This window comes from Heptranchias perlo, unplaced genomic scaffold (genome assembly GCF_035084215.1).
Source record: "Heptranchias perlo isolate sHepPer1 unplaced genomic scaffold, sHepPer1.hap1 HAP1_SCAFFOLD_556, whole genome shotgun sequence".
Classification (NCBI taxonomy): domain Eukaryota; kingdom Metazoa; phylum Chordata; class Chondrichthyes; order Hexanchiformes; family Hexanchidae; genus Heptranchias; species Heptranchias perlo.
In genome coordinates this window covers 110,397-131,862 of record NW_027139577.1, presented here as the reverse complement: position 1 = coordinate 131,862, position 21,466 = coordinate 110,397, and the positions used below count along the sequence as shown (strand labels likewise).

The 21,466-nt window shown below is 50.9% G+C and overlaps 1 protein-coding gene across 1 annotated transcript in view; it reads left to right on the top strand.

Annotated features, from left to right (window-relative positions):
* The first annotated feature begins 2,076 nt into the window (after positions 1-2,076).
* LOC137315676 (RING finger protein 212B-like) overlaps positions 2,077-21,466 on the top strand; it is a 38,881-nt gene continuing 19,491 nt past the window's right edge. Inside the window, exons 1-7 of the mRNA XM_067980185.1 lie at positions 2,077-2,145; positions 9,731-9,846; positions 12,479-12,539; positions 13,214-13,242; positions 16,488-16,534; positions 18,053-18,113; positions 20,453-20,513. Of these exons, the coding sequence (XP_067836286.1) occupies positions 2,089-2,145; positions 9,731-9,846; positions 12,479-12,539; positions 13,214-13,242; positions 16,488-16,534; positions 18,053-18,113; positions 20,453-20,513 (432 nt within the window). The 5' untranslated portion in view covers positions 2,077-2,088. The remainder of the gene's footprint in view (positions 2,146-9,730; positions 9,847-12,478; positions 12,540-13,213; positions 13,243-16,487; positions 16,535-18,052; positions 18,114-20,452; positions 20,514-21,466) is intronic.

Sequence of the window (21,466 nt, the reverse complement as noted above, 5' to 3'; positions counted from 1 at the left end):
CTGGGGGGTTGGGGTGTTTGAGAACTGGGGTGTGTTTGGTTGACTGGGGGGGTTTTTTGATTGACTTGGGGGGTGGATTTGATTGACTGGGGGTGTGGTTGATTGACTGGGAGGGTGGTTGTTTGATTGACTGGGGGGGTGAGTTTGATTAACGGGAGGGGGTGAGTTTGATTGACGGAGGTGGGGTGAGTTTGATTGACGGAGGGTGGCGTTGGATTGACGGGGGGTGGCGTTGGATTGACGGGGGGAGGCGTTGGATTGACGGAGGGTGGCGTTGGATTGACGGGGGGTGGCGTTGGATTGACGGAGGGTGGCGTTGGATTGACGGGGGGAGGCGTTGGATTGACGGAGGGTGGCGTTGGATTGACTGAGGGTGGCGTTGGATTGACGGGGGTGGCGTTGGATTGACGGAGGGTGGCGTTGGATTGACTGAGGGTGGCGTTGGATTGACGGGGGTGGCGTTGGATTGACGGGGGGTGGCGTTGGATTGACGGGGGGTGGCGTTGGATTGACGGAGGGTGGCGTTGGATTGACGGAGGGAGGCGTTGGATTGACGGGGGGAGGCGTTGGATTGACGGGGGTGGCGTTTGATTGACGGAGGGTGGCGTTGGATTGACGGGGGGAGGCGTTGGATTGACGGGGGGAGGCGTTGGATTGACGGGGGGAGGCGTTGAATTGACGGAGGGTGGCGTTTGATTGACGGGGGTGGCGTTGGATTGACGGGGGGTGGCGTTTGATTGACGGTGGGTGGCGTTTGATTGACGGGGGTGGCGTTGGATTGACGGGGGGTGGCGTTTGATTGACGGGGGTGGCGTTTGATTGACGGGGGTGGCGTTTGATTGACGGGGGTGGCGTTGGATTGACGGGGGGTGGCGTTGGATTGACGGTGGGTGGCGTTTGATTGACGGGGGGAGGCGTTGGATTGACGGGGGGGTGGCGTTGGATTGACGGGGGAGTGTGTTTGATTGACGGGGGGAGGCGTTGGATTGACAGAGGGTGGCGTTGGATTGACGGGGGGAGGCGTTGGATTGACGGGGGGAGGCGTTGGATTGACGGGGGGTGGCGTTGGATTGACGGGGGGTGGCGTTGGATTGACGGGGGGAGGCGTTGGATTGACGGGGGGTGGCGTTGGATTGACGGGGGAGTGTGTTTGATTGACGGGGGGAGGCGTTGGATTGACAGAGGGTGACGTAGGATTGACGGGGGGTGGCGTTGGATTGACGGGGGGTGGCGTTGGATTGACGGGGGGTGGCGTTGGATTGACGGGGGGAGGCGTTGGATTGACGGGGGGAGGCGTTGGATTGACGGGGGGTAGCGTTGGATTGACGGGGGGTGGCGTTGGATTGACGGGGGGAGGCGTTGGATTGACGGGGGGAGGCGTTGGATTGACGGGGGGTGGCGTTGGATTGACGGGGGGTGGCGTTGGATTGACGGGGGGAGGCGTTGGATTGACGGGGGGTGGCGTTGGATTGACAGAGGGTGACGTAGGATTGACGGGGGGTGGCGTTGGATTGACGGGGGGAGGCGTTGGATTGACGGGGGGAGGCGTTGGATTGACAGAGGGTGACGTAGGATTGACGGGGGGAGGCGTTGGATTGACGGGGGGAGGCGTTGGATTGACAGAGGGTGACGTAGGATTGACGGAGGGTGGCGTTGGATTGACGGGGGGTGGCGTTGGATTGACGGGGGGTGGCGTTGGATTGACGGGGGAGTGTGTTTGATTGACGGGGGGAGGCGTTGGATTGACAGAGGGTGACGTAGGATTGACGGGGGGAAGCGTTGGATTGACGGGGGGAGGCGTTGGATTGACGGGGGGAGGCGTTGGATTGACGGGGGGAGGCGTTGGATTGACGGGGGGTGGCGTTGGATTGACCGGGGGAGGCTTTGGATTGACAGGGGGAGGTGTTTGATTGACCAGGTGATGTGTTGGATTGAGCACTGCTCGATTTGGGTGTGTTAGATGCCCACCTGGGTGAGTGATGACGTGTTAGCACATTTAGTAACAAGGGCGGGGGCGGGACTAGTCAAAACCTGCGGGTGGAAAGGTGAGCCGCTCTGCCTTCCTTTCAGATGGCGGCCCACGAACGGATGTATTTCAAAAAGCCAGCGGAGATCTGCAAGAAATACCTGGAGCACATCGCGCAGGTGAGGGTCACCCACTGGGGTTGAAGTTCACACAGCATCGGGCAGGTGAGGGTCACCCACTGGGGTTAAAGTTCACACAGCATCGGGCAGGTGAGTGTACGGAAAGGGGAAGCCGAGATTGTCACCGACAGCGGCGTGCGGTGGAGGGTGGTGGGATCGTGGTGCGGGCGACGCCGCCCACCACCGCCATCAGGTGGGGATGTTCCGTGGCTCTCGTGCCTGCCCTCAATATCTTGCACGACAGCCCGAGCTCTTGGAATCAACGGCAGCCTCGTAACTTGTCGGCTCCTGCTTCCTGGCCCTCTTAGCATCTCCGTGACCAGTGACCTTTACCGAGAGGGCTACTTGAGCATGGCCTGGGTAAAGTAAACAGGTTAGGAACCAACTATAGTTGATTGGGGCCTACAAGGACAATAAAGAAAGAACTTGCATTTATTTGGCGCCTTTCACGACCTCAGGATGCCCCAAAGCACTTTACAGCCAATTAAGTACTTTTTTGAAGTGTAGCCACTGTTGTAACGTAGGAAATCATGGCAGCCAATTTGCGCGCAGCAGGATCCCACAAACAGCAACGTGATAATGATCAGGTCATCTGTTTTAGTGATGTTGGTTGAGGGGTAAATATTGGCCCCAGGACACACGGGAGAACTCCCCCCCCCCCCCCCCCGCTCTTCTTCCAGTAGTGGTCGCGGGATTTTTTACGTCTACCCGAGAGGGGCGGACGGAGACCTGGGTTTAACGTCTCACTCGGAAGACGGCACCTCCGACAGTGCAGCGCTCCCTCAGTACCGGCCCTCCGACAGTGCGGCGCTCCCTCAGTACCGCCCCTCCGACAGTGCGGCGCTCCCTCAGTACCGCCCCTCCGACAGTGCGGCGCTCCCTCAGTACCGCCCCTCCGACAGTGCGGCGCTCCCTCAGTACCGCCCCTCCGACAGTGCGGCGCTCCCTCAGTACTGCCCCTCCGACAGTGCGGCGCTCCCTCAGTATTGACCCTCCGACAGTGCAGCGCTCCCTCAGTACTGCCCCTCCGACAGTGCAGCACTCCCTCAGTACCGCCCCTCTGACAGTGCGGCGCTCCCTCAGTACCGCCTCTCCGACAGTGCGGCGCTCCCTCAGTACCGCCCCTCCGACAGCGCGGCGCTCCCTCAGTACTGCCACCGGGAATGTCAGCCCTGGATTATGTGCTCGAGTCCCTGATGTGGGGACTCGAACCCACAACGAATAATAATGAAAATCTAGAGGGAAATATGATTAAAATAACAGATTGAAAGCAGGAGAGGGAAAGCCATGAGGGAAAAGTTTCAGACAAAATCAAAAGGAACGGTAAAGTATTTTATAAATGTATCCGTAAAAAGGGAATTGTTAAACGTGCCATGGGATCCTTGAGAGGACAGGACAGTCCGATTGGGGAAGGTATTTGTGAAGTACTTCGTATCGATCAGGACTGAAGGGAAGGATATCGGAGTGGAGGTGAATCCTTAAGTGGTTAAGAGTAAGATGAGGAAAGTTTTCAGTAAGTTAGTTAGGCTAAGGGAAGACAAGGAGCTATCCTGGGATCCTGAGGGAGGGAAGTGCAGAGGCCCTAGAAATGCACTGTGTGTCGGAGAACTGAGGAATGGCCTTATTGAAGGATTGACCGGGCTAATCCGGGTAAATGCAGGCCAGTGAGCTTAACATCTGTGGTAGGGAGTCTTTAATCAGGAATGAAATGACCTCGTATCTGGATAAAGAGAAAATAGTTGGAAGCTGGCAGGGATTTCAAAAAGGGACAGTCGTGCTCGACAAACCTCCGAGAATTCTTTGAGGAGGTACAGACCTGGTGAGTGGGGTAAATGCGGCGGATGGGGTGTGCATGGATTTTAGGAAAGTCTTTGACAAGGTACCACGCGGGAGATTACTAGAGAAGATTAAGGGGTACGGAATTAGAGGGAGGAGAGCCAACTGGATTAAAAATGAGTTTGAAGGGAGAAAACAGAGAGCAGGAGTTAAGGGTCAATTTCTCCAGTTGGAAGCAATGTCCCACAGGGTCCAGTTCCGGGACCACCTCTGTTCACTGTGTATATCAGTGATTTGGATATAGGGATAGAGGGAACGGTGTTGACATTTGCAGATGACACTAAAACGGGAGGATAGTTAATTCTTCGGAAAAGCAAAGGAAGCTGTAAAGGGATATTGACAAAATGGGGGAATGGGCTTCGAACGTGACAGATGGAATTCAATGTCAGTAAGTGTGAGGTGGTACATTGTGGTTAAAAGGGACTAATTATACTGTGAATGGGAGCAGGCTCGAGGCTGTGGAAGAGCAGAGGGATTTGGGGACACGGATATTAAAGGCGGCACCTCAGGGCGATGAGGCTGTTTAAAAAAGAACGAGTGGAATTTGAGGTTTCATCACCAGGTTTCGAATATAAAATCCAAGGTGTAATGATGAGCCTGAGTTAAAACCTAAATAAGACTTCAGTTAGAGAGTACTGTGTGCAGCATTGGGCTCCACGCTAGAATCGTAGACTCTTACAGCACAGGAGGAGGCCATTCGGCCCATCGTACCTGTGCCGGCCCTTTGAAAGAGCTGCCCAATTAGTCCCACTCTCCTGCTCTTTCCCCGTGGCCCCCGCAAATTTTCCCTATGGGAAGGATATTGAGGTTTTAGACAGGGTACAACACAGACTCGCTCGGATGAGGAAATACAAACACAAAAGATACTTGAAAAATTGTGGCTTTTTTTGTTGTAACAACAGATTATGACAAACGTGTTTAGAATTAGGAAAGGATGGGAGAGGGTAGGTCGAAGCAGAGTGTTTCCAGCAGTTGAGGGGTCTTGAACAAGGGACATCGATACAAGATTAAATGTAGGAGATTACGAACAGAGGGCAGGTGAAACCTCTTTAGCCTTACCTCAGTCGGTAGCGCACTCACCTCTGAGTCAAAAGGTTAGAGAATCATAGAAAATAGGAGCAAGAGTAGGCCATTCGGCCCTTCGGGCCTGCTCCGCCATTCGAAATGATCATGGCTGATCGTCTAACTCAGTGCCCTGTTCCCGCTTTTTCCCCATTTCCCTTGATCCCTTTAGCATTAAGAAATATATCTATCTCCTTCTTGAATACATTTAATGACTTGGCCTCCACTGCCTTCTGTGGTAGAGAATTCCACAGGTTCACCACCCTCTGAGTGAAGAAATGTCTCCTATCTCGGTTCTAAATGGCATACCCCGTATCCTGAGACTGTGACCCCTGGTTCTGGACTCCCCAGCCATCGGGAACATCCTCCCTGCATCTAGTCTGTCTAGTCCTGTTAGAATTTTATATGTTTCGATGAGATCACCTCTCATTCTTCTAAACTCTAGTGAATATAGGCCTAGTCGACCCAATCTCTCCTCATACGTCAGTCCTGCCATCCCAGGAATCAGTCTGGTAAACCTTCGTTGCACTCCCTCCATGGCAAGGACATCCTTCCTCAGATAAGGAGACCAAAACTGCACACAATACTCCAGATGTGGTCTCACTGAGGCCTTGTATAACTGCGGTAAGACATCCCTGTTCCTGTACTCAAATCCTCTTGCAATGAAGGCCAACAGACCATTCGCCTTCCTAACTGCTTGCTGCACCTGAATGCTCGCTTTCAGCGACTGGTGTACAAGGACACCCAGGTCTCGTTGCACCTCCCCTTTTCCCAATCTATCACCATTCAGATAATAATCTGCCTTTCTGTTTTTACAACCGAAGTGGATAACCTCACATTTATCCACATTATACTGCATCTGCCATGTTCTTGCCCACTCACCCAACTTGTCTAAATCACATTGGAGCCTCTTTGCATCCTCCTCACAGCTCACATTCCACCCCAGCTTTGTGTCGTCTGCAAACTTGGAAATGTTACATTTAGTTCCCCAATCCAAATCATTGATATATATTGTGAATAGCTGGAACCCAAGCACTGATCCCTGCAATACCCCACTAGTCACTGACTGTCACCTGGAAAAAGACCCGTTTATTCCTACTCTCTGTTTCCTATCTGTCAACCAATTCTCAATCCATGCCAGTATATTCCCCCCAATCCCATGTGCTTTAATTTTGCACACTAACCTCTTGTGTGGCACCTTATCAAAGGCCTTCTGAAAATCCAAATACACCACATCCACTGGTTCTCCCCTATCTATTCTACTAGTTACATCCTCAAAAAACTCCAGTAGATTTGTTAAGCATGATTTCCCTTTCATAAACCCATGCTGTCTTTGTCCAATCCCATTAATGCCCTCCAAGTGTTATCACATCTTTTATAATGGACTCTAGCATTTTCCCCACTACTAATGTTAGGCTAACTGGTCTGTAATTCCCTGTTTTTTCTCTCCCTCCTTTTTTAAATAGTGGGGTTACACTTGCTACCCTCCAATCTGTAGGAACTGTTCCAGAGTCTACAGAATTTTGGAAGATGATCACCAATGCATCCACTATTTCCAGGGCGACTTCCTTTAGTACTCTGGGATGTAGATTATCAGGTCCTGGGAATTTGTCAGCCTTCAGCCCCATTAATTTCCCTCGCACTTTTTTTTTACTAATACTGGTTTCCTTCAGTTCCTCCCTCTCACTAGACCCTTGGTTCCCCTACATTTCTGGGAGGTTATTTGTGTCCTCCTTTGTGAAGACTGAACCAAAGTATGTGTTTAATTGTTCTGCCATTTCTTTGTTCCCCATTATAATTTCCCTCATTTCTGACTGTAAGGGACCTACATTTGTCTTCACTAATCTTTTTCTCTTGAAATATTTATAGAAGCTTTTACAGTCAGTTTTTATGTTCCCTGCTAGTTTACGCTCATACTCTATTTTTCCCCTCTTAATCAATCTCTTTGTCCTCCTTTGCTGAATTCTGAACTGCTTCCAATCGTCAGGCTTGCTGCTTTTTCTGGCAATTTTATATGTCTCCTCTTTGGATCTAATACTAACTTTAATTTCTTTTGTAAGCCACAGTTGAGCCACCTTTCCTGTTTTATTTTTGTACCGGACAGGAATGAATAATTATTGTAATTCCTGCTCACATTCTTTAAATATTAGCCATTGCCTATCCACCGTCATCCCTTTTAGTAAAGTTCCCCAATCTATCGTAGCCAACTCGCACCTCATACTTTCGTAATTTCCTTTATTTAGATTCAGGACCCTAGTTTCGGATTCAACTACTTCACTCTCCATCTTAATGAGGAATTCTATCATGTTATGGTCGCTCTTCCCTAAGGGACCCCACACAACAAGATTGTTAATTAATCCTTTCTCATTGCACAATACCCAGTCTAGAATCGCCTGTTCTCTAGTTGGTTCCTCAACGTATTGATCTAGAAAACCATCATGCACACACTCCAGGAATTCCTCCCCCACAGTATTATTGCTAATTTGGTTTGACCAATCTATATGTAGATTAAAGTCACCCATGATTATAGTTGTACCCTTCTTGCATGCGTCTCTAATTTCCTGTTTAATGCCCTCCCCTACATCTCCACTACTGTTTGGGGGCCTATAGACAACCCCCACCAACGTTTTCTGCCCCTTGGTGTTTCTTAGCTCTACCCATTATGGGTTCGAGTCCCATTCCAGAGACCTGAGCATATAATGTAAGCTGGCACTCCTGGTGCAGTACTGAGGGAGCGCAGCACTGTCGGAGGTGCGCTCTTTCAGGTGAGACGTCAAACCGAGGCCCCGCCTGCCCTCTCGGACGGACGTAAAAGATCCCACGGTGCTATTGGACGAAGAGCAGGTGGGAGATCTCCCCGGCGTCCTGGGGTCAATATTTGGCGCTCAACCAACATGACTTAAAAAACAGATGATCTGGTCATTATCACATGGATATTTGTGGGATCTTGCTGTGCGCAAATTGGCTGCCACGTTTCCTACATTGCAATGGTGACTGCGCTTCAAAAAAAAAAGTACCTCATTGGTTGTAAAGCGCTTTGGGACGTCCTGAGGTGGTGAAAGACGCTGTGAAAATACAAATCTTTTCTTTTTCTATTTTACACGGAGAGTTGGGAGGCTGTGGGATTCACTTCCAGGGTTAGTGGTTGAGGCCGAAACGATATCAACATTCAAGATTGGATTGGAGAGGTGGATGAAGGAAATGGGGATGAAGGGATATGGAAACGGGGCAGGGTGGGGGGGTGCCTAAATGTGATTGGGACTGTGTGCTCATGTTGGGGGGGTGAACAGGGACACGGACTGGTTGGGCTGAGTGACCTGTTTCAGTGTTGTCACACCTCTATAAGAAAGGATATACTCGCCATAGAGAGAGTGCAGCGAAGGTTCACCAGACTGATCCCTGGGATGGCAGGACTGTCGTGTGAGGAGAGATTGGGTCGACTCGGCCTGTATTCGCTTGAGTTTAGAAGAATGAGAGGTGATCTCATTGAAACGTATAAAATTCTGACAGGGCTAGAGAGAGTAGATGCAGGGAGGATGTTTCCCCTGGCTGGAGGGGGGGGGGGTCCAGAACCAGGGGTCACAGTCTCAGGATATGGGGTAGGACAGTTAGGACTGAGATGAGGAGAAATTTCTTCACTCAGAGGGTGGTGAACCTGTGGAATTCTCTACCACAGAAGGCAGTGGAGGCCAAGTCACTGAATATATTTAAGAAGGAGCTGGATAGATTTCTGGACACAAAAGGCATCAAGGGGTATGGGGAGAGAGCAGGAATATGGTATTGAGATAGAGGATCGGCCATGATCATATTGAATGGTGGAGCAGGCTCGAAGGGCCGAATGGCCTACTGCTCCTATTTTCGATGTTTCTATATTCCTATTTCAGTGATCCCTGGGACCCCACTCTCTGTACAGTCCTGGGTTTAAAGTGTCTGATCCCTGGGACCCCGCTCTCTGTACAGTCCTGGGTTTAAAGTGTCTGATCCCTGGGTTTAAAGTGTCTGATCCCTGGGTTTAAAGTGTCTGATCCCTGGGACCCCACTCTCTGTACAGTCCTGGGTTTAAAGTGTCTGTTCCCTGGGTTTAAAGTGTCTGTTCCCTGGGACCCTGCTCTCTGTACAGCCCTGGGTTTAAAGTGTCTGTTCCCTGGGACCCCACTCTCTGTACAGCCCTGGGTTTAAAGTGTCTGTTCCCTGGGTTTAAAGTGTCTGTTCCCTGGGACCCTGCTCTCTGTACAGCCCTGGGTTTAAAGTGTCTGTTCCCTGGGACCCCACTCTCTGTACAGTCCTGGGTTTAAAGTGTCTGTTCCCTGGGACCCTGCTCTCTGTACAGCCCTGGGTTTAAAGTGTCTGTTCCCTGGGACCCCACTCTCTGTACAGTCCTGGGTTTAAAGTGTCTGTTCCCTGGGACCCCGCTCTCTGTACAGTCCTGGGTTTAAAGTGTCTGTTCCCTGGGACCCCGCTCTCTGTACAGTCCTGGGTTTAAAGTGTCTGTTCCCTGGGACCCCGCTCTCTGTACAGTCCTGGGTTTAAAGTGTCTGATCCCTGGGTTTAAAGTGTCTGATCCCTGGGTTTAAAGTGTCTGATCCCTGGGACCCCGCTCTCTGTACAGCCCTGGGTTTAAAGTGTCTGTTCCCTGGGACCCCGCTCTCTGTACAGCTCCTTAATAGTTCTCTCTGCACATTCCCAGGTGACTTGCTTCCAAAGGAAGCAGACTGAGCTGCTCCTTTCCTTCTATAAGCACAAGATTTCCAAAATGGAGGCTGCCCTGCAAGAGGCACAGTGCAAAATAAGATCACAGGAGAAGTAAGTGGGACCATCGCCATCAACTACACTTTAACTCTCCATTGTATTTAATTACTGCGATTTAATACTCTCGCTTTTATCAATATTACTGTGATTTTATACTCACCCTCGCTTTTATCAATATTACTGTGATTTAATACTCACTCTCGCTTTTATCAATATTACTGTGATTTAATACTCACTCTCGCTTTTATCAATATTACTGTGATTTAATATGCACTCTCGCTTTTATCAATATTACTGTGATTTAATACTCACTCTCACTTTTATCAATATTACTGTGATTTAATACTCACTCTCACTTTTATCAATATTACCGTGATTTAATATTCACTCTCACCTTTATCAATATTACTGTGTTTTAATACTCACTCTCCCTTTTATCAATAGTACTGTGATTTAATACTCACTCTCGCTTTTATCAATATTACTGTGATTTAATATTCACTCTCACCTTTATCAATATTACTGTGATTTAATACTCACTCTCGCTTTTATCAATATTATTGTGATTTAATACTCACTCTCACTTTTATCAATATTACTGTGATTTAATACTCACTCACTTTTATCAATATTACTGTGATTTAATACTCACTCACTTTTATCAATATTACTGTGATTTAATATTCACTCTCACCTTTATCAATATTACTGTGATTTAATACTCTTGCTTTTATCAATATTACTGTGATTTAATACTCTTGCCTTTATCAATATTATTGTGATTTAATACTCTCTCACTTTTATCAATATTACTGTGATTTAATACTCACTCTCACTTTTATCAATATTACTGTGATTTAATACTCACTCTCGTTTTCATCAATATTACTGTGATTTAATACTCACTCACTTTTATCAATATTACTGTGATTTAATACTCATTCTCACTTTCATCAATATTACTGTGATTTAATACTCACTCTCGCTTTTATCAATATTACTGTGATTTAATACTCTTGCTTTTATCAATATTACTGTGATTTAATACTCTTGCCTTTATCAGTATTACTGTGATTTAATACTCACTCTCACTTTTATCAATATTACTGTGATTTAATACTCACTCTCACTTTTATCAATACTACTGTGATTTAATATTCACTCTCGCTTTTATCAATATTATCGTGATTTAATACTCACTCTCACTTTTATTAATATTACTGTGATTTAATACTCACTCACATTTATCAATATTACTGTGATTTAATACTCTCACTTTTATCAATATTATTGTAATTTAATACTCACTCTCGCTTTTATCAATATTACTGTGATTTAATACTCGCTCTCGCTTTCATCAATATTACTGTGATTTAATACTCACTCTCACTTTTATCAATATTACTGTGATTTAATACTCACTCACATTTATCAATATTACTGTGATTTAATACTCACTCACATTTATCAATCTTACTGTGATTTAATACTCACTCTCGCTTTTATCAATACTACTGTGATTTAATACTCACTCTCGCTTTCATCAATATTACTGTGATTTAATACTCACTCTCGCTTTCATCAATATTACTGTGATTTAATACTCATTCTCACTTTCATCAATATTACTGTGATTTAATACTCTCGCTTTTATCAATGTTACTGTGATTTAATACTCATTCTCACTTTCATCAATATTACTGTGATTTAATACTCACTCTCACTTTTATCAATATTACTGTGATTTAATACTCATTCTCACTTTCATCAATATTACTGTGATTTAATACTCACTCTCGCTTTTATCAATACTGCTGTGATTTAATACTCACTCTCGCTTTTATCAATATTACTGTGATTTAATACTCATTCTCACTTTCATCAATATTACTGTGATTTAATACTCAGACTCACTTTTATCAATATTACTGTGATTTAATACTCACTCTCGCTTTTATCAATATTACTGTGATTTAATACTCACTCTCGCTTTCATCAATATTACTGTGATTTAATACTCACTCTCACTTTTATCAATATTACTGTGAGATGAATAACCCAGTTAATGTGTATTAGTGATGTTGTTTGAGGGATAAACATTGGTGCCAGGACATTGTGGAGAACTCCCGCTGCTCTTCTTCCATTAGTGACCGTGGGGTCTTTCACATCCACCCGAGGGGGCAGACAGGGCTTTGGTTTATTGGCCTCACTGGGAAATGGTGGGTGTGAAGTTAAAACTGCGCTGACGGAAAGTGGTGGGGAACGTGCTCCCGATTTTTGTCCGTGTGTTCCCACAGTGACCACAGCTTCCCGGGCGGGGGGGGGGGGGATTGGGAAGTGTGGAACTGCCCCCTCCCCCCTCCCCACCCACCAGCCGCGCTGTGATGCGATAGCAGACGTGTGACTGGGCAGGCCCCGGGGGAATCTGACTCCAGGCCTCCTCCCCTGAATTGGCAGCGGGCACGCGACATGCAAGCTCGCGGCACCGGTAAGATGCACGATGATTCGCTGAGGCGACGCGTCCTGCTCCGCGGGGGTGGAGAAGGCGGGCGTCAGCCGTTCCTCGCAGCGCCGGCAGTTCACGTCTCCGAGGGTAGGGGGGAGCCGCTCGCCCGTCCCCAGCTGTGCTGCTATCTGGCGGTATCAGAACCCCCTGTGACTTGTTTCTGGTTCCGCCCCTTCGCAGGGAGTCGACAGCACTGAAGAACGAAGTGAACGACATGAAGAAACTGCTCACGCTCACCAAGGTCAGCCTCCTCCTCCTGCTGAGTTCACAGTTCACGGGGTCACAGAACAGTGAAAATCTGAGACTACTCCAGGTCACGTAACCAGTCCTGGAAGTGACTGAACCTGCCCCCCCGTTCAAACCCTCCCCTACCTCTTCACACTCTGCTCTCCACATGCCTTCTCCTTTCCCCACTCCGCCCTTTCCCCTCCCATTCCCCTTCTCTTCTGCTCTCCCCGCCCCGCGCCCTCCCCACCCCTTCTCTTCTGCTCTCCCCGCCCCCGCTCTCACCTTCCCTTCTCCTCCCCCCACCCCGGCGCTCCACCCGCCCCGCACCCTCACCTTCCCTTCTCCTCCCCACGCTCCCCCCGCCCCGCGCTCCACCCGCCCCGCACCCTCACCTTCCCTTCTCCTCTCCCCACTCTGCCCTTTCCCCTCCCATTCCCCTTCCCTTCTGCCCTCCTGCCCTCCCCGTTCCATGCCCTCCCCTCCCCTTCTCAGTGTCCTGTCCCTTTGACCCTATTGAACCCCAGCCTTCGGTCCCTCTAATGGTCAGAGTGATAATGTCCTGTCCCTCTGACCACAGTCTGAAATTATTTGTCTGCTAGTTTGCGAACTGTATTTGCAGCATCTCTTGTATGTCGGTGCTCTGATCAGACTAACCTGTTTCCACGTCTGTTTCTCTGTTCCCTACAGGCCTCGCCTAATTTAATCCAGCTTCGAAGGTCAGGGTTTTGTACTGCAGCTCATCAACAAAGAGCGTTCAGTTTGAAATCATTTCAACACACATTTGTCTTTGAACATAGTAGAATGGTCAGTCCGTTCATGTCCTGTCCTTCTGTTCCCTGTGGTACCCAGTCGATCCGACACTGACCTTTCACCCACTCCTCTCTGTGATAGGGGACTGGGTGGGAGTCGTGGGTCAGAGACTGACCTTTCACCCTCCTCTCTCCGGTGGGAGTCGTGGGTCAGACACTGACCTTTCACCCTCTCCTCTCTCTGGTGGGAGTCGTTGATCCGACACTGACCTTTCACCCTCTCCCTCTCTCTGGTGGGGGACTGGGTGGGGGTTGTGGGTCAGAGACTGACCTTTCACCCTCCTCTCTCCGGTGGGAGTCGTGGGTCAGACACTGACCTTTCACCCTCTCCTCTCTCTGGTGGGAGTCGTTGATCCGACACTGACCTTTCACCCTCTCCCTCTCTCTGGTGGGGGACTGGGTGGGGGTTGTGGGTCAGAGACTGACCTTTCACCCTCCTCTCTCTGGTGGGAGTCGTTGATCCGACACTGACCTTTCACCCTCTCCCTCTCTCTGGTGGGGGACTGGGTGGGGGTTGTGGGTCAGAGACTGACCTTTCACCCTCCTCTCTCTGGTGGGAGTCGTGGGTCAGACACTGACCTTTCACCCTCTCCCTCTCTCTGACGGGGGACTGGGTGGGGGTTGTGGGTCAGAGACTGACCTTTCACCCTCTCCTCTCTCTGGTGGGAGTTGCTGATCAGACACTGACCTTTCACCCTCTCCCTCTCTCTGGTGGGGGACTGGGTGGGGGTTGTGGGTCAGAGACTGACCTTTCACCCTCTCCTCTCTCTGGTGGGAGTTGCTGATCAGACACTGACCTTTCACCCTCTCCCTCTCTCTGGTGGGGGACTGGGTGGGGGTTGTGGGTCAGAGACTGACCTTTCATCCTCTCCTCTCTCTGGTGGGAGTTGCTGATCAGACACTGACCTTTCACCCTCTCCCTCTCTCTGGTGGGGGACTGGGTGGGGGTTGTGGTTCAGAGACTGACCTTTCACCCTCTCTCCTCTCTGGTGGGAGTCGTTGATCAGACACTGACCTTTCACCCTCTCCCTCTCTCTAATAGAGAACTGGGCAGGGGTCGTGAGTCAGACACTGACCTTTCACCTACTCCTCTCTTTGGCGGGGGACTAGGTGGGGGTCGTCAGTCAGACACTGACTTTTCACCCACTCCTCTCTCTGGCGGGGGACTGGGTGGGGGTCGTCGGTCAGACACTGACCTTTCACCCACTCCTCTCTCTGGCGGGGGACTGGGTGGGGGTCGTCGGTCAGACACTGACCTTTCACCCACTCCTCTCTCTGGCGGGGGACTGGGTGGGGGTCGTCGGTCAGACACTGACCTTTCACCCACTCCTCTCTCTGGCGGGGGACTGGGTCAGACACTGACCTCTCACCCACTCCTCTCTCTGGCGGGGGACTGGGTGGGGGTCGTGGGTCACACACTGACCTTTCACCCACTCCTCTCTCTGGCGGGGGACTGGGTGGGGGTCGTCGGTCAGACACTGACCTTTCACCCACTCCTCTCTCTGGCGGGGGACTGGGTGGGGGTCGTCGGTCAGACACTGACCTTTCACCCACTCCTCTCTCTGGCGGGGGACTGGGTGGGGGTCGTCGGTCAGACACTGACCTTTCACCCACTCCTCTCTCTGGCGGGGGACTGGGTCAGACACTGACCTCTCACCCACTCCTCTCTCTGGCGGGGGACTGGGTGGGGGTCGTGGGTCATACACTGACCTTTCACCCACTCCTCTCTCTGGCGGGGGACTGGGTGGGGGGGTCATGGGTCAGACACTGACCTCTCACCCACTCCTCTCTCTGGCGGGGGACTGGGTGGGGGTCGTGGGTCATACACTGACCTTTCACCCACTCCTCTCTCTGGCGGGGGACCGGGCGGGGGTCGTGGGTCAGACACTGACCTTTCACCTTCTCCTTCTCTCTAATAGGGAACTGGGCAGGGGTCGTGGGTCAGACACTGACCTTTCACCCACTCCTCTCTCTGGACGGCTGCAGTTACCGATGTAAACTTGCAGAGATCAGCTCCTATGGTGGGAGTTGCGGGGGATGGAGTGAGGAAAATGGGAGTATCTCCGGGAGGCCGGGGATCCGCGCTGTGCCTGAAACTATCGCCGGCTTTAACGAGAGACAGAAGTTACATTTATATACAAAGCCTTTCATACCCTCGGATCGTCCCAAAGCACTTTCCATCCAATGCACTACTTCTTGGAAATGTAGGCACCTTTTGTGCAGGCTGTCCCATGGCAGCTTATTGCCGGACGAACAATGGGATTTATGGCTGTGACAGACTGTTGCTGTTTCATTGTTTATCTCATCATCCTCACTCCCCACTCCCCTCCTCCCCTTGAGGTTACGTGGACTAGACTTGTAATCCCTCGAGTATAGAAGATTAAGGGGTGATTTGATCGAGGTGTTTAAGATGATTAAAGGATTTGATGGGGTTGATATTTCCTCTGGTGTGGGGGGAGTCCAGAACGAGGGGGGGGGGTAGAACCTTAAAATTAGAGCCAGGCCGTTCAGGGGTGATGTCAGGAATCACTTCTTCACACAAAGGGGAGAGGGAATCTGGAACTCTCTCCCCCAAAAGGCTGTGGATACTGGGGGACAATCGGAGCTCTCAAGACTGATTTTTGTTGGGTGGGGGTATCATGGGGTATGGAGCAAAGGCGGGTAAATGGAGCTGAGGTACAGATCAGTCACGATCTTAATTGAATGGGGAAACAGGCTCGAGCGGCTGAATGGCCTCCTCCTGTTCCTATGTAACAGATTCGAGGAGCTGAACGGTCTCCTCCTGTTCCTATGTTACAGATTCGAGGGGCTGAATGGCCTCCTCCTCTTCCTATATAACAGGCTCGAGGGACTGAACGGCCTCCTCCTGTTCCTTTGTAACAGATTCGAGGGGCTGAATGGCCACCTGTTCCTATGTAACAGGATCGAGGGGCTGAACGGCCTCCTCTTGTTCCTATATAACAGGCTCGAGGGGCTGAATGGCCTCCTCCTCTTGTTCCTATATAACAGGCTCGAGGGGCTGAATGGCCTCCTCCTCTTCCTATATAACAGGCTGCAGACTGTGCTTGTGTACGCAGCGCACCTCAGTTTGTGCGTCACCCCAGCCTACATTGCACTTCAACGTTTTCGATTTTTTTTTCCCCTCTCCACAGGTCCAGTACCCCTCGTCCGATCGCCATCACTTCTCCCTCGAGCAGAGGTAAGCGACCGGGCCTGAAACCTGTCTCTGGTCGCGGTCGTCTCGTTGCGGTTCATTCCCCAGCCCCTTCCTCTCGACTCTTTCTGTCGGGTCTGAGATAGAAACCCAGCTCCGCGACCACGAGTCTCCGAACCCGCCGAGAGAAACCCGCGCAGGCAGCCCGACGCCCACACTCTGTGTAGGGGCGCATCCCTCGTGTCTAAATCCAGCGAGCCTAGCAGTAGACTGGCAAAGGCACGGATCTGGGACCCACCCGAGCCTGCCATTTAACCCTCCGAGACCACTTAACTCTCCCCAGCACAGAGCACTGGCCGGCTTCCTGCTGCTCGTCAAGCCAAGACCACCTTACCCCCTGGGGCTAACGACAACAACTTGCGTTTATATGGCGGCCTTTAACGTAGTAAAACATCCCCAAGGCCCTTCACAGGAGCGATCATCAGACAAGATTCGACACCGAGCCACAGAAGGAGATATTAGGACAGGTGACTGGTCAAAGAGGTAGGTTTTAAGGAGGGTCTTACAGGAGGAGAGAGAGAGGGGGAGAGGTTTAGGGAGGGAATTCCAGAGCTTAGGGCCCAGGCAGCTGAAGGCACGGCCGCCAATGGCGGAGCGATTAAAATCGGGAATAGGCAAGAGGGCAGAATTGGAGGAGCGCAGAGATCTGGGAGGGTTGTAAGGCTGGAGGAGGTGACGGAGATAGGGAGTGGGGGGGCGCGAGGCCATGGAGGGATTTGAAAACAAGGATGAGGCATTGCCGGAATGGGAGCCAGTGTAGGTCGGCGAGCAGGATGATGGGAGAACAGGATTTGGTTGAGAGTTAGCATACGGGCAGCAGAGTTTTGGATGAGCTGGAGTTTAGGGAGGGTGGGAGACGGGAGGCCGGCCAGGAGAGCATTGGAACAGTCGAGCCTGGAGGTAACAGAGGCACGGATGAGGGTTTCAGCAGCAGATGAGCTGAGGCAGGGGCGGAGACGGGCGATGTTACGGAGGTGGAAGTAGGTGGTCTTGGTGATGGAGCAGATATGGGGTCGGAAACTCAGCTCAGGGTCAAATAGGACGTCGGGAGCCGAGCGGGAAGAATCGCCCCCCCCCCCCCCCCCACCCCCGGTTCGGTCTGCCCCCTCCGGGTTCCATTAGGGAGCTAGGCTGCTGGTCAGCGATCAGTGTGGCTCGGGGACGAGTGCAGACATACCCGGGTCAGGTGCCGCACGGCAGACTCTTGCCATAGAGCAGTGGGTCGGTTCCGACGTCACGCGGCCAGGCGAGCCGCCCTTGGGCCCTGCTCAAGCGACGGTCTGGGCAAGTCCTTTCCCCGAGTCCGGCGGCGGGGATGGGGAGGGCTCGTCGCTCGGGGGCGGGGTGGGTGGGGGGGCTGTTTCGATGCGGAGGAGTGCGCCCGCTCGCTCGCTCGGTGCCCTTTGTCACGTGCAGGGAGGGGAGTGATTTGCTCGGCTGGTCGGTGGGAACCAGCCTGTCGCTAATGGCGAGCCTTCTTTTCTCTTTGCCCCTTCCCGCCAGTCACGCCGAAACAGATGCCTCAGAGTGTCGGGTCGTACAGCGGAAACACAGCTCCAATCAGGTACGTGCTCGAGCAGGCTCAGGGTTGGATCAGATCAGTGGAGAAACAGTGGCCTTCAGCTACGTGCTCGAACAGTCTGAGTGCTCACTCTGGAAGCAGCTCCCGTCAGTCATGGAGCAGCACATGTTTAATTTCCTCGACGGCTCGCTGCGCAGTGCAGGCTGGGCCCCGGCTTCCATCTCCTGCCTGGTACCGAACCACACAGGTCTCTTCTGCTTTTGTGCTCGCCGCCCTCCCTCTCCCCACTGGTGGGAAGGAATTGCAGGTTGTTGACTGCAGAAGCAGGAAGACCCTGGGCCACACCGCCCAGCTGGGGAGGTTGTGTCGAGCACAATGTCGGGAATGATAAGGTCCAGCAGGAAAGCTGAGAGCAAGCAGAAGGGAACAAATGAAACACGTGGGATGGTTTACTACGTTAAAGGTGCGATATAAATAAAGAAGAACAAACTTCCACCACCTCAGGACGTCCCAAAGCGCATTACAGCCAAAGAAGTACTTTTTTGAAGTGTAGTCGCTGTTGTAATGTCGGAAACGCAACAGACAATTTGCGCACAGCAAGATCCCACGAGCAGCAGTGCGATAATGACCAGATCATCTGTTTTTTTTTAGTGATGTTGGTTGCGGGATAAATATCGGCCCCAGGACACCGGGGAGAACTCTTCCCCCCTCCTGCTCTTCTTCCGATAGCGGCCGTGGAATCTTCTAACATCCGCCTGAGAGGGGCAGACGGGGCCCTCGGTTTAACGTCTCATCCGAAAGACGGCACCTCCGACAGTGCGGCGCTCCCTCAGTACCAATTGTAGCCCTCCTACCGCCCGCCCCTCCGGCTGGGATCAGCTCACTCAGCACAGACTAGGGCGGGGGGTGGGGTGTAACCTGGACCCTTCCTGCTCTGTGGGGCTCAGTACCACACCGGGCAGGGCTCTTACATTGGATTGACAGCAGCAATGTTTGAGTGATACCCAATGTGATCCTGAATTGAAGGGTTTGAGTGATACCCAGTGTGATCCTGAATTGGAGGGTTTGAGTGATACCCAGTGTGATCCTGAATTGAAGGGTTTGAGTGATACCCAGTGTGATCCTGAATTGAAGGGTTTGAGTGATACCCAGTGTGATCCTGAATTGAAAGGTTTGAGTGATACCCAATGTGATCCTGAATTGAAGGGTTTGAGTGATACCCAGTGTGATCCTGAATTGAAAGGTTTGAGTGATACCCAGTGTGATCCTGAATTGAAGGGTTTGAGTGATACCCAGTGTGATCCTGAATTGAAAGGTTTGAGTGATACCCAATGTGATCCTGAATTGAAGGGTTTGAGTGATACCCAATGTGATCCTGAATTGAAAGGTTTGAGTGATACCCAATGTGATCCTGAATTGAAGGGTTTGAGTGATACCCAATGTGATCCTGAATTGAAGGGTTTGAGTGATACCCAATGTGATCCTGAATTGAAGGGTTTGAGTGATACCCAATGTGATCCTGAATTGAAGGGTTTGAGTGATACCCAGTGTGATCCTGAATTGAAAGGTTTGAGTGATACCCAGTGTGATCCTGAATTGAAGGGTTTGAGTGATACCCAGTGTGATCCTGAATTGAAGGGTTTGAGTGATACCCAATGTGATCCTGAATTGAAGGGTTTGAGTGATACCCAATGTGATCCTGAATTGGAGGGTTTGAGTGATACCCAATGTGATCCTGAATTGGAGGGTTTGAGTGATACCCAATGTGATCCTGAATTGGAGGGTTTGAGTGATACCCAATGTGATCCTGAATTGGAGGGTTTGAGTGATACCCAATGTGATCCTGAATTGAAGGGTTTGAGTGATACCCAATGTGATCCTGAATTGGAGGGTTTGAGTGATACCCAATGTGATCCTGAATTGGAGGGTTTGAGTGATACCCAATGTGATCCTGAATTGGAGGGTTTGAGTGATACCCAATGTGATCCTGAATTGAAGGGTTTGAGTGATACCCAATGTGATCCTGATTTGGAGGGTTTGAGTGATACCGAGTGTGATCCTGAATTGAAGGGTTTGAGTGATACCCAGAGTGATCCTGAATTGGAGGGTTTGAGTGATACCCAGTGTGATCCTGAATTGGAGGGTTTGAGTGATACCCAATGTGATCCTGAATTGAAGGGTTTGAGTGATACCCAGTGTGATCCTGAATTGAAGGGTTTGAGTGATACCCAATGTGATCCTGAATTGAAGGGTTTGAGTGATACCCAGAGTGATCCTGAATTGGAGGGTTTGAGTGATACCCAATGTGATGTAGTCGGGGTTTCTAACAGGTCTGGAGCTGAACCATGTTTCCCTCTCTCCTTCCCCCTTCCTTCAACCAGCAGGCCTGAGTCAGTGGGACTGGTTACAGGGAGCAGCGTTTCAAGATCGGGTGGTCTCGCGGTAAGTGCCTTCATTCTGCAGACTCTGTATAATGTGACGCCTGTCACCTCTGGTCCATGTCGACCTATATTTCCATCCGGTCAGCAACAGGGCATTGACTGATTCGCTTGCTGATGCTGTCGGACCGGTTTTCTCTGGCCCTTGATGCTGCCCCAGTATTCTCTGGGCTCTCTTGCAGGCGTAGGCCATGTGGTCAATGAGGGGAGAGGGGACCTTCCCACTTTTTCCAGCCAGTACACTTCAGTTACGTAGAGAAGCTGGGGTTGTTCTCCTTCGAGCAGAGAAGGTTAAGGGGAGCTTTGATCGAGGTGTTCAAAATCATGAAGGGTTTTGACAGAGTAAATAAGGAGAGACTGTTTCCAGTGGCAGAAGGGTCGGGAACCAGAGGACAGAGATTGAAGGTGATCGGCAAAAGAGCCGGAGGGGAGATGAGAATTTTTTTTACGCAGCGAGTTGTGATGATCTGGAACCTGCTGCCTGAAAGGGCGGTGGAAGCAGATTCAATAGTGACTTTCAAAAGGGAATTGGATAAATATTTGAAGGGGAAAAATATGCAGGGTTAATGGGGAAAGAGCAGGGGAGTGGGACTAATTGGATAGCCCTTTCGAAGAGCCGGCACAGGCACAATGGGCCGAATGGCCTCCTTCTGCGCTGTATCGTTCTATACACTCGCTGCACCCCATCTCCAGCAGCATCTTGCATCTACTATAGTGCCTTTAATGTAGAAATATGCCCTGAGTTATTCACAGAGGTGTGAGGGGAGAAAAGACGGGCACCTTGGTGATAGAGGCGAGTTTTAAGGCGGCACTGGATGGAGAAGAGGGAGGCGGGGGGGGGGGGGTGGGGGGGTTTAGGGAGGGAATTCCAGAGCTTAGGGCCGAGGCAGCTGAAGGCACGGCCGCCAATGGTGAAGCGGAGCGAGGGGAGAATACACAAGAGGCTCCGGTCGCAGG